Genomic DNA, 23617 nt, shown 5'->3' with positions numbered 1-23617 from the left:
CTGGATCATCGATAAAGCAAGAGAGTTCCAGAAAAACTTCGATTTCTGCTTTCTTGACTATGCCAAAGCCTTTGACTGTGTGGATCACAATCAACTGTGGAAAATTCTGAAAGAGATGGGAATACCAGACCACCTGACCTGCCTCTTGAGAAACCTGTATGCAGGTCAGGAGGCAACAGTTAGAATGGGATATGGAACAGCAGACTGGTCCCAAATAGGAAAAGGAGTACATCAAGGCTGTATATTGTCACCCTGCTCATTTAACTTCTATGCAGAGTACATCCTGAGAAACGCTGGGCTGGAAGAAGCACAGCTGGAATCAAGATTGCCAGGAGAAATATCAATAACCTCAGATATGCAGATGATACCACCCTTATGGCAGAAAGTGAAGAGGTACTCAAAAGCCTCTTGATGAAAGTGAAAGAGGAGAGTGAAAAAGTTGACTTAAAGCTCAACATTCAGAAAACGAAGATCATGGCATCTGGTTCCATCACTTGATGGGAAATAGATGGGGAAGCAGTGGAAACAGTGTCAGACTTTGTTTTTTTGACTGTGTGGATCACAATAAACTTGATTACAAATAAACAAATTTGATAACTAAATGAAATGGAAAAATTCCAAGAAAAAATTAAATTACCAAAATTGACTCAAAAGATATCAAAAAACTAAGTAGAACAGTAGCAAACAAAAAGATTAAATAGGAAACTAAAAGTCTTCCCACAAAGATAATCCCAGGCCCAGATGGCCTCACTGGCATATATCAAACATTTAAAGAAGAATCAATAGTAATTATTAGTAAACTCTTACAGAAAATATTCAATTCAGTTCAGTCATTCAGTTGTGTCTGACTCTTTGCGAACCCATGGACTGCAGCACGCCAGGCTCCCCTGTCCATTAGAAACTGCTGGAGCTTGCTCAAACTCATGTCCATCGAGTCAGTTTGCCACCCAACCATCTCATCCTCTGTCATCCCCTTCTCCTGCCTTCACTCTTTCCCAGCATCAGGGTCTTTTCCAATGAGTCAGTTCTTCTCATCAAGTGTATTGGAGTTTGGAGCTTCAGCATGAGTCCTTCCTATGAATATTCAGGACTGATTACCTTTGGATTGACTGGTTTGATCTCCTTGCAGTAAAGGGACTCTCAAGAGTCTTCTCCAAACAACACAGTTCAAAAGCATCAATTCTTCATTGTTCAGCTTTCCTTATGGTCCAACTCTCATCCATACACGACTACTGAAAAAACCATACCTTCGATTAGACAGACCTTTGTTGGCAACGTAATGTACCTGTTTTTTAATATGCTTTCTAGGTTGGTCATAGCTTTTCTTCCAAGGAGCAAGTGCCTTTTAATTTCATGGCTGCAGTCACCATCTGAAATGATTTTCAGTTAAGTTCAGTCACTCAGTCGTGTCTGACTCTTTGCGACCCCATGAATTGCAGCACTCCAGGCCTCCCTGTCCATCACCAACTCCCGGAGTTCACTCAAACTCACGTCCATCGAGTCGGTGATGCCATCCAGCCATCTCATCCTCTATCGTCCTCTTCTCCTCCTGCCCCCAATCCCTCCCAGCATCAGAGTCTTTTCCAATGAGTCAACTCATTGCATGAGGTGGCCAAAGTACTGGAGTTTCAGCTTTAGCATCATTCCTTCCAAAGAACACCCAGGACTGATCTCCTTCAGAATGAACTTGTTGGATCTCCTTGCAGTCTAAGAGACTCTCAAGAGTTTTCTCCAACACCACAGTTCAAAAGCATCAATTCTTCGCCGCTCAGCTTTCATCACAGTCCAACTCTCACATCCATACATGACTACTGGAAAAACCATAGCCTTGACTAGACGGACTTTGTTGACAAAGTAATGTCTCTGCTTTTTAATATGCTATCTAGGTTGGTCATAACTTTCCTTCCAAGGAGTAAGTGTGTTTTAATTTCATGGGTGCAATCACAATCTGCAATGATTTTAGAGCCCAAGAAAACAAAGTCAGCCACTGTTTCCACTGTTTCCCCATCTATTTGCCATGAAGTGATGGGACTGGATGCCATGATCTTAGTTTTCTGAATGTTGAGCTTTAAGCCAACTTTTTCACTCTCCTCTTTCACTTTCATCAAGAGGCTTTTTAGTTATCCACTTTCTGCCATAAGGGTGGTGTCATCTGCGTATGAGGTTATTGATATTTCTCCCAGCAATCTTGATTCCAGCTTGTGCTTCCTCCAGCCCAGCGTTTCTCATGATGTACTCTGCATAAAAGTTAAATAAGCAGGGTGACAATACACAGTCTTGATGTACTCCTTTTTCTATTTGGAACCAGTCTGTTGTTCCATGTCCAGTTCTAACTGTTGCTTCCTGACCTGCAAACATGTTTGCTTAAATTAAAAGAACTTACCAAGGAACTCTAAATAAAAAAATAATCATATTTTAATAGCTATTCTAATTCAATATAATTGAAACTTATAAATTACAGAACACCACTCAGTTTCTCCTTCAATTCAGAGTAGAGAGCAGAGATACAGGGAAAAAATCACCACATCATAAGGTAAGGAGACATCCCTTGAGAAAATACTATTACTTTGTGGTTCTGTTAAGTAGTAGAGGATAAAACATTATGTTGTTGAATAGAGAGTGGAAAGAGAAGCAGTGTCATCAGAGGTACTTACAGGTAAGTGACGTTTCTGAATACCAAATATATTCTTTGCCCCATCCTTTGAAAAAGTAGCCTGTCCAATCTGAACTCTGATACTGGTAATGCCTCTGATACTGGTAACTAATACTCCCTGTCCAACTTCATTATACCCCTTATATCTTTTTGGTATTAGTCATAAGGCTTTCCTTCCTTCTTCAAAAAGTCCAAGTGCCTGTCTCAGACTCTCTGCTTGGAATTCTCTCTCAGATATCACATGTCTTGGTTCTTTTTAAAAATAATTTAATTTAATTGGAGGATAATTACATTATAATATTGTGATGGTTTGGGGCATATATCAGCATGAATTGGCCATATGTATACATGTGTAACCCCCATCCTGAAATCCCCCTCCCCACATCCTACCCCCTCCTCCCCTCCTGTCTCATCCTTTCCTTCTAGGTTGTCGCAGAGCACCAGCTTTGGGTGCCCTGCTTCATGCATCAAATTTGCACTGTTCATCTACTTTACATATGGTAATATATAGTTTCAGTGCTATTCTCTCAAATTATCCTGCCCTCACCTTCTCCCACTGAGTCCAAAAGTCTGTTCTTTACCTCTGTGTCTCCTTTGCTGCCCTGTATGTACCATCATCAGTATCATCCTTCTAGATTCCATATATATGCATTAACATACAGTATTTGTCTTTCTCTTTCTGACTTACTTCATTCTTTATAATAGGCTGTAGGTTCATCCACTGCTGGGAGCCGGCATATTGCATATTGAGTGCATATTGCATATTGAGTGCAGCACTTTTCAGGATCTGGAATAGCTCAACTGGAATTCTATCACTGCCGGTAGCCAGCGTGAGGAACTCCGCCCATGACAAAGGTCATAAGGAAGGAGGCTCGGCACACGCAAAGGCGGGATCGAGCCTCAGGAGTCCCCCTGGAAATTCTCGAGCATTTACACCCAAAACCAGAGTCTGCCTACTTTCTGCTTGTGCTTTCACCTACACCTCTGACTTTACGGGGGGCTGTCCCCCACTACCTCTCTGAAAAAAGAGTTAGCTTACAGCTCCAGTTAATAATTCCTGGGTGTGACAGTGTTTAACCTACAAACTCCTTTGGAAATCCTCTAGCCTGCCTGAATAGGTTTTTCCAGCCACATGTGATTGTTCAGAGCCTCCCAACTGTGAGAGGCAGGAGATGTTCTAAACTGTCTAAACACAGTTTTGAGTAGTTAAAAGATTGATTAGAAATTGTATTGGTGAAGGGATTTTCACTTGTTTGGCCAATGTTTGCTGCTAAGTTTCCATATCCCTTACCTGCTGTGTCCCTGGCAGTGTATTGATTAATATAATTGGTGTAAGTAGTAGCTTTAATGTTTGTAACCTGGGACCCTTGAGTTAATTCTTTTTCTTGTTATAGCCCACCACATCTTTGCGCTGTAGGAATGCAACTTTATCTAATGCTTTTGGAGGGTGGCTCCTGACCAATCACCTTTAGAGAAAAATAAGTTTTCTGAAGAAAAGGTCTTAAAATGTTAACAGGCCTCCGGGCCAGAAGATGATGCAAATCACCTAAGCTTTTGCGTATGATACGTTTGCAGGAAGAAAGCCTGGCTTGCTGCCTGACTCTACCCCTTCCCCCATTATCCTCTATGCATAACTTAAGGTATAAAAACTACTTTGGAAAATAAAGTGCGGGCCTTGTTCACCAAAACTTGGTCTCACCATGTCGTTCTTTCTCTTACCTTCTGGCTGAATTATTCAGCCTCTTTTCTCCACTGAATTTCCTCACTGAGCTATCCTTATTTCAGCCTCTTTTCTTCACTGAATTTTACTGAGCTATCCTCATTCTATTACTCTTTATATCCTTAATTAACATTTAATTAAGCAATTGTTTCCTGATCTTCGCCTACGCCGTCTCTCCTTCGAATACCCTGGATCAGCCGGGGCTGGTCCCCGGCAATCCACCTCATTAGAACTGCCTCAAATTGTTCCTTTTTATAGCTGAGTAATATTCCATTGTGTATATGTACAACAACTTCCTTATCCATTCATCTGCCAATGGACATCTAGGTTGCTTCCATGTCCTAGCTATTGTAAACTGTGCTGCAGTGAACATTGGAGTACATGTGTCTCTTTCAATTCTGGTTTCCTTTGGAGTGTATGCCCAGGAGTGGGGTTACTGGGTTATATGACAGTTCTCATCCCAGGTTTTTAAGGAATCTCTGCACTGTTCTCCATAGTGGCTGTACCAGTTTGCATTCCCACCAACAGTGCAAGAAGGTTCCCTTTCCTCCACACTCACTCCAGCATTTATTGTTTGTAAACTTTTTGATGATGGCCCTCTGACTGATGTGAGATGATGCCTCATTGTGGTTTTTATTTGCTTTTCTCTAATAATGAATGGTGTTGAGCATCTTTTAATGTTTTTCATCTAAATGTCTTCTTTGGAGAAATGTTTAGGTATTTTGCCCATTTTTTGATTGGGCGGTTTGTTTTTTCTGGTATTGAGCTGCATGGGCTGCTTACATATTTTGGAGATTAATTCTTGTCTGTTGTTTTATTTGCTGTTGTTTTCTCCCATTCTCAGGGCTGTCTTTTCACCTTGCTTATAGTTTCCTTGTTGTAAAAAAGCTTTTACATTTAATTAGGTCCCATTTGTTTATTTCTATTTTTATTTCCATTACTTTGGGAGGTGAGTCATAGAGGATCTTGCTGTGATTTATATCAGAGAATGTTTTGCCTATGTTTTCCTCTAAGAGTTTTATAGTATCTGGTCTTACATTTAGATCTTTAATTCATTTTAAGTTTATTTTTATATATGATGTTAAAAAGTGTTCTAGTTTCACTCTTTTACAGGTAGTTGACCAGTTTCCTCAGAACCACTTGTTGAAGAGACTGTCTTTTCTCCACTATATATTTTTGCCTCCTTTGTCAAAGATAAGGTGTCCATAGGTGCATGGATTTATTTATGGACTTTCTATTTTGTTCCATTGATCTATATTTCTATCTTTGCACCAGTACCATGCTACCTTGATGACTGTAGTTTTGAAGTATAGTCTGAAGTCAAGAAGGTTGATTCCCAACTTCTTTGCTTTTGTCTTGGTTCTTTACTCCCTGCTTAAATGTCATTCTTGAGTCCTTTTCTGACCATCCTGTATGAAATAATACTCTGGCTCCTCTATTTCCTATAAACTGTATGCTCCTTAATTTTTCTACATAGAATGTATCATCTTACTACTTATTTGCTTAATTATTTGATCTCTACCTCATTAGAATGCTTTTAAAGAATTGTGTCTGATCTGTTCAATGCTATATTTGCTCCAGTAAAGTAGTGTCTGGTATATACTAGGCAGCCAGTTGATATCTATTGAATGAATGAATGGCAGAATATTAATCTCCGGCATAAAGGCAATCAGACTACTTTTCTAAAGATGCTGAACTTTTACATAGTTCACACTCTACCCCAAGAAGAGTATTATGAATGATATTTATATGATGAAATCTGTTAGGGTTTTATTTTTTTCCCCACTTCAAACTCTATCATGAGGCAAAAATAAGGATTCTCTAGCTTAAATAAAGGTAAAATCTGCCAAAATATCCTACATAAGTGTTTCTATAAGCAGATAGTAGTAGTGGAAGGAATTAAAAGTCTGTTTGTAATATAATTCAAAAAGATACATACACCCTTATGTTTATAGAAGCAATATTTACAGTAGCCAGGACATGGAAGCAATCTAAATGTCCATCAACATATGAATGGATAAAGATGTAGTATATTTATATAGGGGAATATATAAAATAGAATAGAAGGACACATGCCATTTGAAGCTAAATGAATGGACATTGAGATTATCATACTAACTGAAGTAATTCAGAAAAAGAAAGAAAAATACCAGAGTATAACTTATATGTGACACAAATATGACACAAGTGATCTTATCTGTGAAACAGAAACAGACCCACAGACATGGATAAAAGATTTGTGGTCACCAAAGTGAGGGCCATGGTGGGAAAAAATTGGGTTGTGAGTTTGGATCTAACAGGTGCAAACTATTATATATAGAGTACATAAACAACAATATTATATAGCAGTGGGAAGTATTTTAATTATGTAATAAATCATAATGGGAAGGAAGAAAAGTATGGGCAAAATCTATGAATGAACAGGTTTTTGAGAGTGTGTGAGTGCAAATGTGTTAGGTATAAGGAAACTATCAAAAAAGAAATGTAAAAATGTGAGCTCATATGATCAGAAAAATTTTAGGAGTCAAACCGTTTAAAAAAACAAACAAACAATTTCTTTTGTACTTGAAAACATGAAAGCCTGAGAGAACTAAGATTTTCTGTCACTGGATCTTCCTTTGAAAGGCATATCTGCTTTGAACAAGATATACCTTCAAAGCATTTACTAGGAATTTTAGAGAAAAACTAACTTTGCATGATAAAAAAATACATGGCAATAAAAGTCTGATTTTATGCTGTGTTTCTTGATACAAGACATAATGCCAGGAAAAAGAATTATGGTGGTTGGTGCTGGAGTCAGTGGATTAGGTGCCATTAAGATCTGTCTGGAGGAGGGACTGGAACCCATCTGTTTTGAAGAAAGCAATGACATTGGAGGACTGTGGAGATATGAGGTAAGTTTGAATATGCCTATACTTCTATATGTGTAATGACATTTTTTCATATCTGGGAAATAAGAATGCAAGGACTACAGCACTAAATCATCCTTCAACTACAGCTCCTTGGAAGAAAAGCTATGACCAAGGTAGACAGCATATTAAAAAGCAGAGGCATTACTTTGCCAACAAAGATCCTTATAGTCAAAGCTATGATTTTTCCAGTAGTCATGTGCAGATGTGTGTTGGACCATAAGGAAGGCTGAGCACCAAAGAATTGATGTTTTGAACTGTGGTGTTGGAGAAGGCTCTTGAGAGTCCTTTGGACAGCAAGAAGATCAATCCAGTCAATCCTAAAGGAAATCAGTCCTGAATATTCATTGGAAGGACTGATGCTGAAGCTGAAACTCCACTAGGTTGGCCACCTGATGCAAAGAGCTGACTCTTTAGAAAAGACCCTGATGCTGGGAAAGATTGAAGGCAGGAGGAGAAAGGGATGACAGATGATGAGATGGTTGGATGGCATCACCGACTCAATGGACATGAGTTTGAGCAAGCTCTAGGAGACAGCGAGGGATAGGGAAGCCTAGTGTGCTGCAGTCTACGGCACCACAAAGAGTCAGACATGACTGAGTGATTGAACAACAAAATACCTGTGATTTGACTCCCATTCCTTTCTTCTGCACAAGGATAAGGTTCAATCAATCTCGTTTGCTTTCAGACTCTAGATCCTTGAAGAAGACTTGTGTGCTTGCTCTTCCTTCATCTCCACCATCACTACATGATAGACATCCTGGCACTTCCCCAAAACTGCTCTCACCACTGTTACCAATAAAATTGACAAACTGAATGGATTTTCTGTCCAGAATTGTATCGCTTTCTCAAGGGGATCCAATGATGTTAAAAATCAGCTCCTTTTTAAAACACTTGTCTCTAGCTTCTGTGATTTCACTCTGCTGTCTTTCTGATTTTCCTTCTCAGTTTTTTTCATGTTGCTGATTATAGCTCCCTTCTTACTCTTCTGTATTTTTTTAACTTTTTATGGGTTCTTTAGGATACCTTCCTAGCCCTCTGTGGCTTCAGTTATCACATATATGCTAATACATGAACTTTAGATTTTTATCTTGAGCCCAAGAGTATGTATGTACAGTCAGGGCAACTAACACCAACTCTAATATTTTAGGACAAAGCTGAAATCTCAAGAGCTGAGCATAGTGATAGTATTTGGCCTGCATCATAGGTATATTCCCTGGTGGTTCAGATGGTAAAGAATCTGTCTGCAATGAGGGAAGCATGGGTTCAATATCTGGGTTGGGGAGATCCCCTGGAGAAGGAAATGGCAACCCACTCCAGTATTCTTGCCTGGAAAAATCTCATTAATGGAGGAGTCTGGTGGGCTGCAGTCCACGGGATTGCAAAGAGTTGAACACGACTGAGTGATTAATACTAGCCACTAGATAGGCATATTAAAGGGCTCTTCTTCAGCTTATAGTTATACCCCTGGACCACATGGTCTTCAATGTTACCATGAAGGGAAAAGAAGGTAGGTCAAAAGATACCAACTGTTAGTTGGCTAGGTATAGCCTAGATGTGGTGCTGGCTGCTTGTCTTTGCTAACCTCTGGACATTTCACCAATACCTCATGGCTTTTTGGGTTTCTCATTACCTATGTTACCAATTCTCTGCATTACATTCCCTGTATCAAGTATCGAGAGAGGAGCTCCCATATTCCTGGATGGACCATGTCTGATACAGATACATCTCAAGAAAATCTCCAATCTCCCAGTCTGGTGTCCTTTTCACCCTGCACATGCAATTTCTATAAGTCCTATAACAAAGCATGCATTGATAATTGCTTTCCCTTGCAAGGTTTTCCTAACATTTTATGTGTATTCTTTGGTCTCCACAATAACTCTGTGACATAGACAAGTACCTATTTACAAGTGAAGAAATAGATTCAGAGAAATGACTTAATGTCAATTTCCTTGCTGGAGCTATGCAATGATACATCTCAAGGACTATGACAGAATGCCCCCAAATACCACAATATGTCATCTGAATTCACTAAGTGATGCCCATATAAAGCTTTCACTTCACCAGCCTGGTCATATTTACAGAGATTGTCCTTATCAAAAGGGATAATTTTGTGTATGAATGTTTTAATATTGTGTAATTCCTTAATATAACAATGCTCTTCATTTTGAAGAAGACTCATAGTTTGATCTGTTGTTAAAGTTGATATACTTTAGCAGGTGTCCTTTGTTTTCTTGGTAGGAGAAGGCTGAAAGAGGCAGGCCAAGTGTCTATAAGTCTGTCATCAGCAACACTTCAAAGGAGATGATGGCCTACAGTGATTACCCTTTCCCTGACCACTTTCCCAACTACTTGCATAATTCCAAAATCATGGAGTATCTCCATATGTATGTCAAACACTTTCACCTTTTGAAGCACATCCGGTTTCTGGTAAGTGGGACAGTGAGCACTCAACATACAAGGAAGTCTCTTGTTAGAACCCAAAGCTAGGCCAGAGCCGTGGGCTTTACATACATCTCCATGGAAGTTATACATCTCCATGGAAGTCTCCTTCAGGAGAAAATATGGGAGATTGACTGAAATGCCAAACTGTACACCTGGTGTGGGATCACCCCTAGCTACCTTGAGGACTGTAGTCTGAACAAATTGAGCTAATCTCACCTTTAAAATGCCTTGTTCGGGAGACCAGTTATACTTGAGCACTTTAATGAAAGCCCAGATGAGAGTACCTGCAGTCAACTTTATTCATTGAGGTCAAGAGTTCTTGAGGGCATCAGGGAAGAGTGGTCATGAGTCTTTTTGTCTTATTCCCAGTCGAAGGTGTGCAGCGTGAGGAAGCACTCTGATTTCTCTTTCACGGGACAGTGGGATGTTGTGGTGCAGGCTGAAGGAAAAAGGAATCCTATGTCTTTGATGGGATTATGGTATGTAGTGGCCTTTTTACCAATCCCTTCATGCCACTTCAGAAATTTCCAGGTATGTGCTATTGAATTCTAAGGCACTGGTGTTGTGAGATACTATCACTGTAGCTATTGTTATTTTTGGAGAGAGTTTATAATTCTGAAAGTCACCTTAGTTTCATAATAAATATTACATTTTCTGATTATAAAGTAATGCAAGTTCTTTCAAGTTAATCCAAATAATATAGTTATAAAATTGAAAATAAAAAGTACTAAAATATACTATCACCACCAGTTCTGGGCTATTTAAGAGGAAGGTGTTACATTTTAATAGTGTGAAGTAATTAGTAAGAGCAAAGATACAGAAATATATTAAGATTTTGCTTTATTTCTGAATGTGTATATATATATATACCATGTGTATATATATACATACATGGTATTCTCCAGGCAAGAAACTGGAGTGGGTTGTCATGCACTCCTCCAAGGATCTTTCCAACCCAGGGATCGAACCTGCTTCTCCTGTAGCTCCTGCATTGCAGGCAGATTCTCTACCATTGACCCACCAGGGAAGCCACATATATATACATATATGTATAGATAAACATAACATAACAAGATGACTACAAATAGCTAAGTGCTAGTGTGTCACTACATATATCTTACAAGATACTGCAGTGCTACTTACTATTTGGAAGCTTAAGCACTCTGAATATAAGGAATCATGCAGCAATGATTTATCTGCACAAGAGCTCCTTCTTACCTCTAGAAGCAGAATGTGTATACTGTTTGCTCGAAGAGGGCTGAATCTGAGACTCCTTTGGGCTTCTCAGGAGATGCTGAACTCCCCCACTTTCCATTCTTATGTCTGTTTCCAAGTGCACAAGAAGAAAGAGAAAGATAAAATTGGTCAAAAGTGGTCTGTTAGTTATTAGCTTATTAGAGATTTAAACATTCCTGTACTGATTCAATCAGTATTCATTCAAGAAATATCTACTGAGCATCACTTTTGTGGCAGAGGCTCAGCAGAGAATTAAACAGATCAAAATTTTTGTCCCCTTGGAGCATACATGGTAGTAGATGGAGGGAGATACAAAAAAAGGATAAATATGTGGAAGGTAATAACTATGAAGAGAAACAGTTAACAGGAAGGGCAAAGGGTTGGTGGTTGGGGAGATGGGCTTGTCATGCAAGACTAGTTGAAGTGGTCAGGTAAGGCTTCAGAGAGAAAAGAGCACTGGAATAAAGACCCCAAGGCATTGAGGAAGTGATGCAAATAACTGAGGAATGCAGATTGTATAAAAGGAAGAAAACAGTGCAAAGAACTTGAGGTAGGTGTGTAACAGACAGGTCCATGTGGTGAGAGTAGAAGAAAGAGTACAGGGAGATGACGTCAGAGGGTGAATGCTGCACCAGACCAATAAGAATTAAAAAGGCCATTGTCTGGACCATGGCTCTGACTTTAACTGAAGTGGGATCCACTGGGTGGTTTTCAGCAGAGCAGTGTCCCCTTGGAGCATGCTCCAATCACATTGGCTGTTGTGTTGAGAACAGCTGGGGAAGGAGCTGGGAAAGCAGAAACAGGCAGGCCAGGGAGAAGGTTCTTGACAATTCAGTTGAAAAATGATGGTGATTTTTACCAGGATAGTGGCCGTGGAGATGATGCTGTGAAAGTGCTGCACTCAATATGCCAGCAAATTTGGAAAACTCAGCAGTGGCCACAGGACTGGAAAAGGTCAGTTTTCATTCCAATCCCAAAGAAAGGCAATGCCAAAGAATGCTCAGACTACCGCACAGTTGTACTCATCTCACATACTAGTAAAGTAATGCTCAAAATTCTCCAAGCCAGGCTTCAGCAATATGTGAACCGTGAACTTCCTGATGTTCAAGCTGCTTTTAGAAAAGGCAGAGGAACCAGAGATCAAATTGCCAACATCCGCTGGATCATGGAAAAAGCAAGAGAGTTCCAGAAAAACATCTATTTCTGCTTTATTAACTATGCCAAAGCCTTTGACTGTGTGGATCACAATCAACTGTGGAAAATTCTGAAAGAGATGGGAATACCAGACCACCTGATCTGTCTCTTGAGAAATTTGTATGCACGTCAGGAAGCAACAGTTAGAACTGGACATGGAAAAACAGACTGGTTCCAAATAGGAAAAGGAGTTCGTCAAGGCTGTATATTGTCACCCTGCTTATTTAACTTCTATGCAGAGTACATCATGAGAAACGCTGGACTGGAAGAAACACAAGCTGGAATCAAGATTGCCAGAAGAAATGTCAATAACCTCAGATATGCAGATGACACCACCCTTATGGCAGAAAGTGAAGAGGAACTCAAAAGCCTCTTGATGAAAGTGAAAGTGGAGAGTGAAAAAGTTGGCTTAAAGCTCAACATTCAGAAAACAAAGATCATGGCATCTGGTCCCATCATTTTATGAGAAATAGATGGGGAAACAGTGGAAACAGTCACTGCAGTCACTTCAGCCATGAAATTAAAAGATGCTTACTCCTTGGAAGGAAAGTTATGATCAACCTAGATAGCATATTCAAAAGCAGAGACATTACTCTGCCAACAAAGGTTCGTCTAGTCAAGGCTATGGTTTTTCCTGTGGTCATGTATGGATGTGAGAGTTGGAATGTGAAGAAGGCTGAGCGCCAAAGAATTGATGCTTTTAAACTGTGGTGTTGGAAAAGACTCTTGAGAGTTCCTTGGACTGCAAGGAGATCTGGACAGTCCATTCAGAAGGAGATCAGCCCTGGGATTTCTTTGGAAGGAATGATGCTAAAGCTGAAACTCCAGTACTTTGGCCACCTCATGTGAAGAGCTGAGTCATTGGGAAAGACTCTGATGCTGGGAGGGATTAGGGGGCAAGAGGAGAAGGGGACGACAGAGGATGAGATGGCTGGATGGCATCACCAACTCAATGGACGTGAGTTTGAGTGAACTCTGGGAGTTGGTGATGGACAGGGAGGCCTGGCGTGCTGCAATTCATGGGGTTGCAAAAGAGTCGGACACGACTGAGCGACTGATCTGATCTGATCTGAGTGGCAGTGGAGACATAACGTGGTGCTTGGATCTTAAATATAGTTTGAAGTTCAGTTCAGTTCAATTGCTCAGTCATGTCCAACTCCTTGCGATCCCATGGACTGCAGCATGCCAGGCTTCCCTGTTTATCACCAACTCCTGGAGCTTGCTCAAACTCATGTCCACCAAGTTGGTGATGCCATCCAACCATCTCATCCTCTATTGTCCCCTTCTCCTCCTGCCCTCAATCTTTCTCACCATCAGGGTCTTCTCCAGTGGGTCAGTTCTTCTCATCACGTTGCCAGCGAATTGGAGCTTCAGCTTCAGCATCAGTCCCTCCAATGAATATTCAGGACTGATTTCCTTTAGGACTGACTGGTTTGATTTCCTTTCAGTCCAAGGGACTCTCAAGAGTCTTCTCCAACACCACCATTCAAAAGCATTAATTCTTCGGTGCTCAGCTTTCTTTTTTTTTTTGTCTGAAGAATATATTTTATTTATTTTTATTTTTTATTTTTAAACTTTATGATCCAACTCTAAGATCTATACATGACTACTGGAAAAACCGTAGCTCTGACTAGATGGACTTTTGTTGGCAAAATAATGTCTCTGTTTTTTAATATGCTATGTTGGTCATAGCTCGTCTTCCAAGGGGCAAAGGTCTTTTAATTTCATGGATGCAGTCACCAACTGCAGTGATGTTGCAGCCCAAGAAAATAAAGTCTGTCACTGTTTCCACTGTTTCCCCATCATTTTGCCATGAAGCAATGGGACCAGATGCCATGATGTTAGTTTTTTGAATGTTGAGTTTTAAGCCAACTTTTTCACTCTCCTCATTCACTTTCATCAAGAGTCTCTTTAGTTCTTTGCTTTCTGCCTTAAGGGTGATGTCATCTGTGTATCTGAGGTTATTGATATTTCTCCCAGAAATCTTGATTCCAGCTTGTGCTTCATCCAGCTTAGCATTTCGCATGATGTACACTGCATAGAAGTTAAATAAGCAGGGTGACAACATGCAGCCTTGATGTACTCCTTTCTGAATTTGGAACCAGTCCACTGTTCCATGTCCGGTTCTAACCGTTGCTTCTTGACTTGCATACATATTTCTCAGGATTTGGGTAAGGTGATCTGGTACTCCCATCTTTTTAAGAATTTTCTGCAGTTTGCTGTGGTCCATGCAGTCAAAGGCTTTGGTGTAGTCAAGAAAGCAGTAGATGTTTTCCTGGAACTCTCACCCTTTTTTGATGATCCAATGGATGTTGGCAATTTGATCTTTGGTTCTTCTGCCTTTTCTAAATCCAGCTTGAACATTTGCAAGTTCTTGGTTCATGTACTGTTGAAGTCTCTCTTGGAGAATTTTGAGCATTACTTTGCTAGCATGTGAAATGATTGCAATTGTGCAGTATTTGAACATTCTTTGGCATTGCCTTTCTTTGGGATTGGAATGAAAACTGACCTTTTCCAGTCCTGTGGCCACTGCTGAGTTTTCCAAATTTGCTGGCATATTGAGTGCAGCACTTTAATAGCATCATCTTTCAGGATTTCAAGTAGCTCAGCTGGGATCCATCACCTTCACTAGCTTTGTTCATAGTGATGCTTTCTAAGGCCCACTTGACTTCACATTCCAGGATGTCTGGCTCTAGGTGAGTGATCTCCCCCTCATGGTTATCTGGGTCATGAAGATCATTTTTGTATTGCTCTTTTTGTATTCTTTCCACCTCTTCTTAATATCTTCTGCTTCTGTTTGGTCCATACAATTTCTGTCCTTTATTTTGCCCATATTTTCATGAAAAGTTCCCTTGGTATCGCTAATTTTCTTGAAGAGATCTCTAGTCTTTCCCATTCTGTTGTTTTCCTCTATTTCTTTGCATTGATCACTGAAGAAGGCTTTCTTACCTCTCCTTGCTACCCTTTGGAACTCTGCATTCATATGGATATCTTTCCTTTTCTCCTTTGCCTTTAACTTCTCTTCTTTCCTAAGCTATTTGTAAGGGCTTCACAGATAACCATTTTGCCTTTTTGCTTTTCTTTTTCTTAGGGATGGTGTTGATCACTGCTTCCTGTACAATTCACAAACCTCTGTCCATAGTTCTTCAGGCACTCTGTCTATCAGATTTAATCCCTTGAATCTATTTGTCACTTCCACTGTATATATTGTAAAGGATTTGATTTAGGTCATACCTGAATGGTCTAGTGATTTACTGACTTTCTTCAATGTAAATCTGAATTTGGCAATAAGGACTTCATGATCTGAGCCACAGTCAGCTCTCATCTTGTTTTTGCTGACTGTAGAGAGCTTCTCCATCTTCAGATGCAAAGAATATAATCAATCTGATTTTGGTATTGACCATCTGGTGGTGTCCATGTATAGAGTCATCTCTAGTGTTGTTGGAAGAAGGTGTTTGCTATGACCAGTGCATCCTCTTGGCAAAATTCTGTTAACCTTTGCCCTGCTTCATTTTGTACTCCAAGGCCAAATTTGCCTATTACTCCATGTATCTCTTCTGCTTTCTAGTAGAAGTTGGAAAAAAAAAATTTGCTGATGGATCGGTTATGAGGTGTGATTTTTAAAAAGGTTATATGTTATAAAAGGATAAAAAAGGATAATTTTATTGTCCAAAGCAATGGAGTTGCCATTTCCTGAGAGAGAAGAGGTCTTGGGAAAGCTAATTTTGCCTGTTTGAGGGGCAAAGGTTGAGCAGGTGACAGGGTCTTAGAGATGATTATTGAAAATGGAAGAGGATGGGATAAGATTTAATACATTCATTATTATTACTTTTTTTTTACTTTACAATATTGTATTGGTTTTGATTTAATACATTCAAAGATAAACATTAGACTTATTTTTCAAGTGCTATGTTTTAGGAGTGTTTAAAAGGATACTCATACCATTCCTGTGAGCTAGGTGAAACAATTTCTATTTTACACATTACAAATACATCTAGTAGTGAAAAAGTTATGAAGTATGCCCAGGTTTGTTTGATCTCAAGGTCTACTCCCATATTGAGCCAGAGGGCAAAGTGTTCATTTTGGAACAGAATAGAAATATTTTATCTTGGGGAAAGGAGACAGAGGAAGGATAGATGAAAACACAGGAACTTTTAGATGTTGAGGAACTCATCTCAGGTTTTTATTGTTTCATAAAAAATGAGAAGAAAATGTTATCTTCAGGTAGTGAGGGGCATTTTAGTAGGACCAGGAGGAGGGGGAATAATTGGAACAGTTGTAGTCAGAAATTGAAAGGAAAAGTGAACTTAGCAATGATTGAGCTCAGGAATTCACTAGGTGATGATCAAAGCATTGCTTCCAAGGGAAAGCTGAGGTTTTGGAGCACATTCACCAGATAAAGGAAAAAGAACAAGGAATGATCCACAATTAGGATGGAACAGGGCTGTCCAGTGTCACAGGAGAAGCAGTGAAGCCTATAAGTGCAGGCCTCAATGTTGTCTGAAAGATGAAATGGTACAAAATCGACCAGATATTATGGTTTGGCCACATGAGGTTTTTGCTTAAGTCAGAGCATATTTTTTAAACAAGAATAATGTTTTTATATCCTTTCAGCCCCAGAATCACTGAGCATTTGTCCCCAGTAGAGAGCCAAGTGAATAGTGCTAGTGTTAGTAGAAAGGGTGTACTGGGCCTAGGAAGAGATGGAAAACAAGGTAGACAGGGATGAAGCTTGGGTTAAGGAAGCAAGACAGGAAACTGGATCAGAGCAGTATTTATAATAATGAAGATGATGGATAAAGAAGATGTATTACTTATATAGGAGTCAAGCTCTTTTTGAAGACTTGGCAGGATATAGATAAGTTAAAAAGAGGCAGAAGTAAAATATCTGACTTTTTAAGAAACCTGAGAATTTGTTGGAATATAAAATTTTTGTTCCAGAACAGAACTGTAGGAGAATTAATTCTGTCTGATAATGTAGGACAAGCACAGTTTACAGATCAGGAATAGTAGACCAGAAAATGAGAGATTTAAATTAGAAAGACTTTGAGTTTAGCAATAAGCTTTAGAATATGCCAGCAGTTTAAAAGACAAAATAACAGTCAATGCTTGATTGTGTTCTTGCCCACAGGAATCATGCGTTTCAAAGGTCAATATATTCACAGTTGGGAATACAAGAGTCCAGAGAAATTTCAGGGCAAGAAAATCATTGTGATTGGCATTGGAAATTCTGCAATTGATTTGGCGATTGAGCTCAGTCATGTAGCTGCACAGGTTTGGTGCCTAAATTCTCTTTCTTCAGATGCAACCTGGCCCCTAACTTATGAGATATGAGAATTGCACAAAATACGTGTAGTGTGTACTCATACGCTGTTTCAATACTGATTGTTAATTACCTTCTCACACCTATTTCCTCAATAGTGAATGAGTGATAGTTGCTCAGTCATGCCTGATTCTGCAACCCCATGGACTATAGCCTGTCATGCTCCTCTGTTCATGGAATTCTTCAGGCAAGATTACTGGAGTGGGTTGCCACTTCCTTCTCCAATTTCCTCAATAGGCATCTTGATAATCTATTCCAAAAAAGAAAAATGGAGAATGAAATACAAATAAATAGTTTAAACCTCAAAGACTTTCAAATTGTTTATTTTTACCAGAGTCTGAAGATTTTACCAGTTCAGCCAAGAATTACAAAAAAAAAAAAAAAAAACTTATTAGATAACCATTTTTTAAATCCCTTTATTTTTCATCGACATGACACTTGACACCATCTTCCAACTCCAATTCCTTCAATAGGGATACAAATTAACTAAGTGTTGTAGTTACTGCAACACAGTAATTAGCAGCTGGATGGGATCTTTTGTGTCAACTGTTGATATCTATCTAGCCTTTTTGCATCATTATGTGTTTTTGCAATTTAAGACATTGCAGGCATCAAATACTCCTTTGGGAAAGGTTCAAAAAGAATAGTGGGTTGACCCAGAAGAAGGCTTGGGGCTATAAGCAACAAGTCAGATGTGTCTGTATGTGGGAGTGTATGTAACTATGTGTTGGTCTTCCTGCTTTTGAGAACAGAAGAACTCTTCAAGATAAAAGACAGTAGAGTTTTTATCCATTTCTTCTCATGAGGCAAATGAGTAATATCTGAAGAACTGAGAAATTATCCTATGAAAGTGAACTCTCATATCTATTGTGTTTACTTGCATTCTCTCCTAGGTGTTTCTCAGCACAAGAAGTGGTGCATGGATTTGGAACTGGGTCTGGGATTCTGGGATGCCCATGGACACTGTTCTCTTTACTCGTTTTAATTCTCTTGTGAAAAAAATTTTCCCTGAATTCTTAATCAACAGATGGGCAGAGAATAAATTAAATGTTCACTTTAACCATGACATTTATGGTTTGCTACCTCAACACAGGTATGTTCTAGGATTTTAAAAAAGTAATTTTGCCGCTGCCTTTTGGAATCAGTGGGTCAAACTTGGAACATAAGGATGATTTAGAGTTCATGTTTTACCACCTTGAAAGTAGACTTCAGCTATCTTGCTGCTGCTGCTGCTGCTGCGTCGCTTCAGTCGTGTCCGACCCCATAGACGGCAGCCCACCAGGCTCCACCGTCCCTGGGATTCTCTAGGCAAGAACACTGGAGTGGGTTGCCATTTCCTTCTCCAATGCATGAAAGTGGAAAGTGAAAGTGAAGTCACTCAGTCGTGTCCAACTCTTTGCGACCCCAAGGACTGCAGCCTACCAGGCTCCTCCGTCCATGGGATATTCCAGGCAAGAGTACTGGAGTGGGGTGCCATCACCTTCTCCATCAGCTATCTTAGGAGAATGTTAATCATTGTTTCTTTTCTCATGTTTCTTTGGGCCATTCTATTCATTAAACTTAGAAGAAGGAAATTGAATTTCAGGCATGGTGGCAGCTTCACCTGTCCCCACTCTTGATGTTTTCAAACTACTGTGCACTTTTTCTTTAGGCTCTGAAACCTTAGACTGTAGAGAAGCAAATAATATACTATACCATAAAAATAAACTTCATCTTTCTGAGCCAAATTTTAAAAAAGTCAGGAATCTGGTAAGATTCCATCAACAAGATGGAAGACTTGTAATTTTACATTTTAAAAGGATCACTCAGGCTGCTGATTGGAGGAAAAAGTGTGGGGAGTCAAAGGTAGAAGCAGTGTTAAACTGCTTTAAACAGTATTAAACTATTAGTTACTAACAGTGTTAAATTTAAATAATGTTAGTAAATCTTACAAAAATGCCACATAGGTTCTCAAAATAATGGAGATCAGACTATGATCTGATTTTTCTGTTCCATTTTAAGCACTTCACCCACTGCTTTAAAAAAGAAAAATCTCTCTCATCTCCCAAAAAAATTGTTTTAAGGAAATTAGGTATCAATATATCACTGCTATAAACTTATATCACCTTTCAAAAGTTTCTCTTTGCATGTAGTAAGCACTGTATAAACATTATTGGCAGTCTGATGAATACAGAAGGTTTATTCAGTAAATAATTCAGAAGAAATATTGACCAAAAATCTTTTGTAAAATAAAAATGTATGTCTTTCATTTTTTAGCATGACTAAAAAATCATTTTAAGTATTTTCTTAGCTTACCTCCTTTCCAAAAAGACTTATATTAGTTTTCCTGCATACAAATTTTCATTCCTCAGATTTCTGAGTCATCAAGCTAGTTTCGGTGATGATCTACCCAACTACATAATTACTGGAAGAGTTCGGATGAAACCAAATGTTACAAAGTTCACAGAAACATCAGCCATCTTTGAGGACGGCACAGAAGAGGATGTTGATGTTATAATCTTTGCCACAGGATACACTTGTTCTTTCCCATTTTTGGAAAATAATTCAACAGTTCTGGATATCCAGCGTTCCATGTATAAATTTGTTTTCCCTCCTGAGCTAGAAAAACCAACGCTAGCTTTTATTGGTATCCTCCAGCCAGTAGGAGCCACTATTCCCACATCAGAACTCCAGAGCCAATGGGCTGCACGTGTATTCAAGGGTATGTCGTGACCTTTTTCATATTTACAAAAGATAACCACCCAGATAATGTGATTTCAGAGGCACTGAAAAAGTCTTCTGCTGCAAACATATCTGAAGCTCACCTTTACAGTATTTGAAATTCTGCCTCAAGATTTTTTATTTCAGTGTTTGATGGCTATGTAATCTTTAGGATTCCCATATGAAAATGAAGATTAAAAAACTACTACCTAAAGATATCAAATGACAACGTATTGGCAAATGATTCTTTAAAGCACATCAGCGAGATACACAGGATAGGAAATGAGGGCAGGAGAAGAAAGATCTCAACCTAAAGTACACATGGGAAATAACAATTATCCTACTTTTCAGTCTTTCTAGAATATTTCTGGAGTGATCCACAACTACAGGGAGCACTTTTTGGCCTATCTCTCAAGTTCAAAATATAAAAAGGACAAGCAGAGTCACAGAATTATGAACTGTGAGTTATGAAAATTATGTCAGAGTCAGAAAGTAACTGGAATAGGACCACAGCACAATTAAAAAAGCAAGAACTTTGTAATCCAGTGAGCTCTGATTAAAACCCAGTTCCTCCACATGCTGACTGCGTGGTCTTGACATATTACTTGACCTCCACAATTCCCTCACTTATAAAAATGAAATAATTAGGTGTATTGTGCAGAGCAGTTAGAATTAACAATTAAGCATTTGTCTTTTGTAAGCCTTCAATGAATGTTGATTGTATGAATCAAGATTAGCCATGGTGCTAATCTTTTTATTATTATTCTTTTTTATATCATAACTTTTAGGTTTAGAATAGATTGAAGACAGAGTCAAACCTACCTTAATGAAATGATGCCCATCACATTGCAATAATTCTGCTCATTTTTTTGTTCCTTCTTCAAAATGTTTCCCATATGTTTCTACTAGATTCTGCTTCTTGAAATGTAGGATATTATTCATTAAAGAAATGAATAATTATAGGAAAGTGTTTTACATGATTTAAGATGAAAAATCAAGAAGAAATCTCTGTCCAATGAAGACAATCAGGAGTCATTGACTCACCATTAGTAGCTATTGAAAAGCTAAGTGATAGCATAAATGAACAAGTATAGCTCACTATTTAAAAGAGAGTCAAAAAAAGTACTCTGGTTATGGAACTACACACACACTACTTTGTGCCTTGTTACTGGATGCAACTCCCTTCAGTTCATTCTTCCTTGTGAGATTTGAGGTCTACCAGTCAAGATGTGTGGAGAAGGCAATGGCACCTCATTCCAGTACTCTTGCCTGGAAAATCCCATGGATGTAGGAGCCTGGTAGGCTGCAATCCATGAGGTCGCTAAGAGTGGGACAAGACTGAGCGACTTCACTTTCACTTTTCACTTTCATGCGTTGGAGAAGGAAATGGCAACCCACTCCAGTGTTCTTGCCTGGAGAATCCCAGGGACGGGGGAGCCTGGTGGGCTGCCGTCTATGGGGTCGCACAGAGTCGGACATGACTGAAGCGACTTAGAAGCAGCAGCAGCAGTCAAGATGTGGAGTCATTAAAGACGTGTTTTTGCATGTGTAAGGCATGTGCACCTGATAGAACAGTGAATGTAGGGCAATCCAGAGCAACTCCTGAATCCATCTCTCCCACTCCTATGCTATCTCACAATGTTCTCCACCAAACATTACACATTTCTTCCTCAAACCACAGCTTTTCAATAAGAAAACCATTTTCACATTTGAAATTTCTTTCCTAGGATTGAACAAATTACCTTCAGTGAGTGGCATGTTGGCTGACATAAGAAAGAAGAGAACAAAACTTGAAAAACAGTAAGAAACTTGCTTCTTGATGAAAGTCAGTAGAAAGTGTTTAGGTGGAAGTGTTTGTATTTCAAGCATTCTTTATATTTTTCTCATGATGGAATCTGAGTCTATTTGCCTGGAGGAGATCTCAAATTATCAACTTTTTAATTTCCTCTTAACCATGCATAAATATCATATATGGAGGACTTATCGAATGGAATGGGTAGAGAATGGTCCAACTTGGAAACTGTAGAATTTTATTTAAAGTTTATGGAACACTTTATATAACATATAATTATAAATTTGTGTCATGCTGTAGCCTTAGAGATGTAAAGCATCTGAAAATATATGATGAAATGAAAGATTGTTTCACTCTTTCACCATGTTGAAAAGAAAAACCAATGTGAGAAATGAGATAGGAGACCATTACAGAATCCAAGTAAAATTCTTATGTTTGGTTAGGAGCTTGTGGGTTCACCAAATCTTCTTAATGGAAAATTATTCTCAACCACTAGTGTTGGGGATATAATTTATTTCTATTTAGCAAATATCTACTGAAAATCTATAATGTGGAGGTCACAGCATGTTCTCTATGAGAAATAAAAGGTTTTATTTTAAGAATCACAATTTGTTACCCAGTAACTTTGGTTTAGAAGGAGGGTGAAGATTTGCATTTCAGTAATATTTAAAGTGAAATTAATATCACACATATATGTACAATTCGTGTAGCATATTCCATAGTGTATTCATCACCACTGATTTAACGAAACGAGACTATATCCTACTTGAGAATTAAATTCATGGGCAAAGAAAATTTAAGAAAAGACAAAAGTCTTCTGAAACCCACCTATTAATATCCAAGATCCTTGGAAGGATTTGTTGGGGAAAAAACACTCCAAGAATATTTTGTTAAAAAGCACTGAGGCCACAGTCAATGAAAAGAAGAAAACATTTTATATCTCATTTTTTGGAGAAATCATCAGCCAATGTCTAGATGTAATTGTGCTTGGAGAGATGGAGGTTCTGATAGTTTCCCCTTCTGGTTTCAGGTACCTGAATAGTCCCCGTGATGCATGCAGAGTTCAGTATGTGGATTACATGGATGAAATTGCCTCTGAAATAGCAGTGAAACCCAACCTGTTCTCACTTTTCCTGTGGGATCCAAAGCTGGCTCTGGAACTTTTCCTTGGGCCATGCACATCTTACCAATACCGCCTACAAGGGCCAGGGAAGTGGGCTGGGCCCCGGGAAGCCATTCTGACTCAGAGAGAACGGATCATTAAGCCCCTGAGGACTCGCACCCTCATATGTGCCCAGGCTCCATGCTGTGTGCCACTTTGGCTTAAAAGTATCTCTGTAGCCCTTCTCCTCTTTGTTCTCACTTTCATCATTATTAAAGGATAATCTTCCTGTGATCATTGCTATATTGTAGGTTAACAGTAACACACAGTAATTAAGAGACTGGGCATGTGCAAGTATTTATCCCTCACTCTGGACTAGATCAGTGCAGTGAATTGCCTAATAATTGCAAAATTACTCATGTATGAGCATTTGGCAAAACTGGAGTCTTCAAAAGTCCAAAGGGGTAGAGTAACAACTTGAGCTAAAGCCAACTCGAAAATTGGAGATTTCAAATGAAATGGTTTATATGAAAGCTTGCTCTA

General features: G+C 39.0%; 1 protein-coding gene across 1 annotated transcript; it reads left to right on the top strand.

Moving 5' to 3' along the window:
• Window positions 1-7132: 7132 nt before the first annotated feature.
• LOC109556665 (flavin-containing monooxygenase 5-like) lies at window positions 7133-23357 on the top strand. The gene is given in 9 exon segments (XM_070779187.1): window positions 7133-7267; window positions 9524-9712; window positions 10097-10184; window positions 10187-10258; window positions 17289-17431; window positions 18374-18573; window positions 19832-20181; window positions 21908-21980; window positions 23003-23357. Coding segments are annotated over 9 exon segments (1605 nt in total).
• Window positions 23358-23617: the final 260 nt, after the last annotated feature.

Source organism: Bos indicus, chromosome 3 (genome assembly GCF_029378745.1).
Source record: "Bos indicus isolate NIAB-ARS_2022 breed Sahiwal x Tharparkar chromosome 3, NIAB-ARS_B.indTharparkar_mat_pri_1.0, whole genome shotgun sequence".
Lineage (NCBI taxonomy): Eukaryota > Metazoa > Chordata > Mammalia > Artiodactyla > Bovidae > Bos > Bos indicus.
Note: the sequence above shows the minus strand (reverse complement) of the source record. Positions and strands in the feature narration are given on the sequence as shown.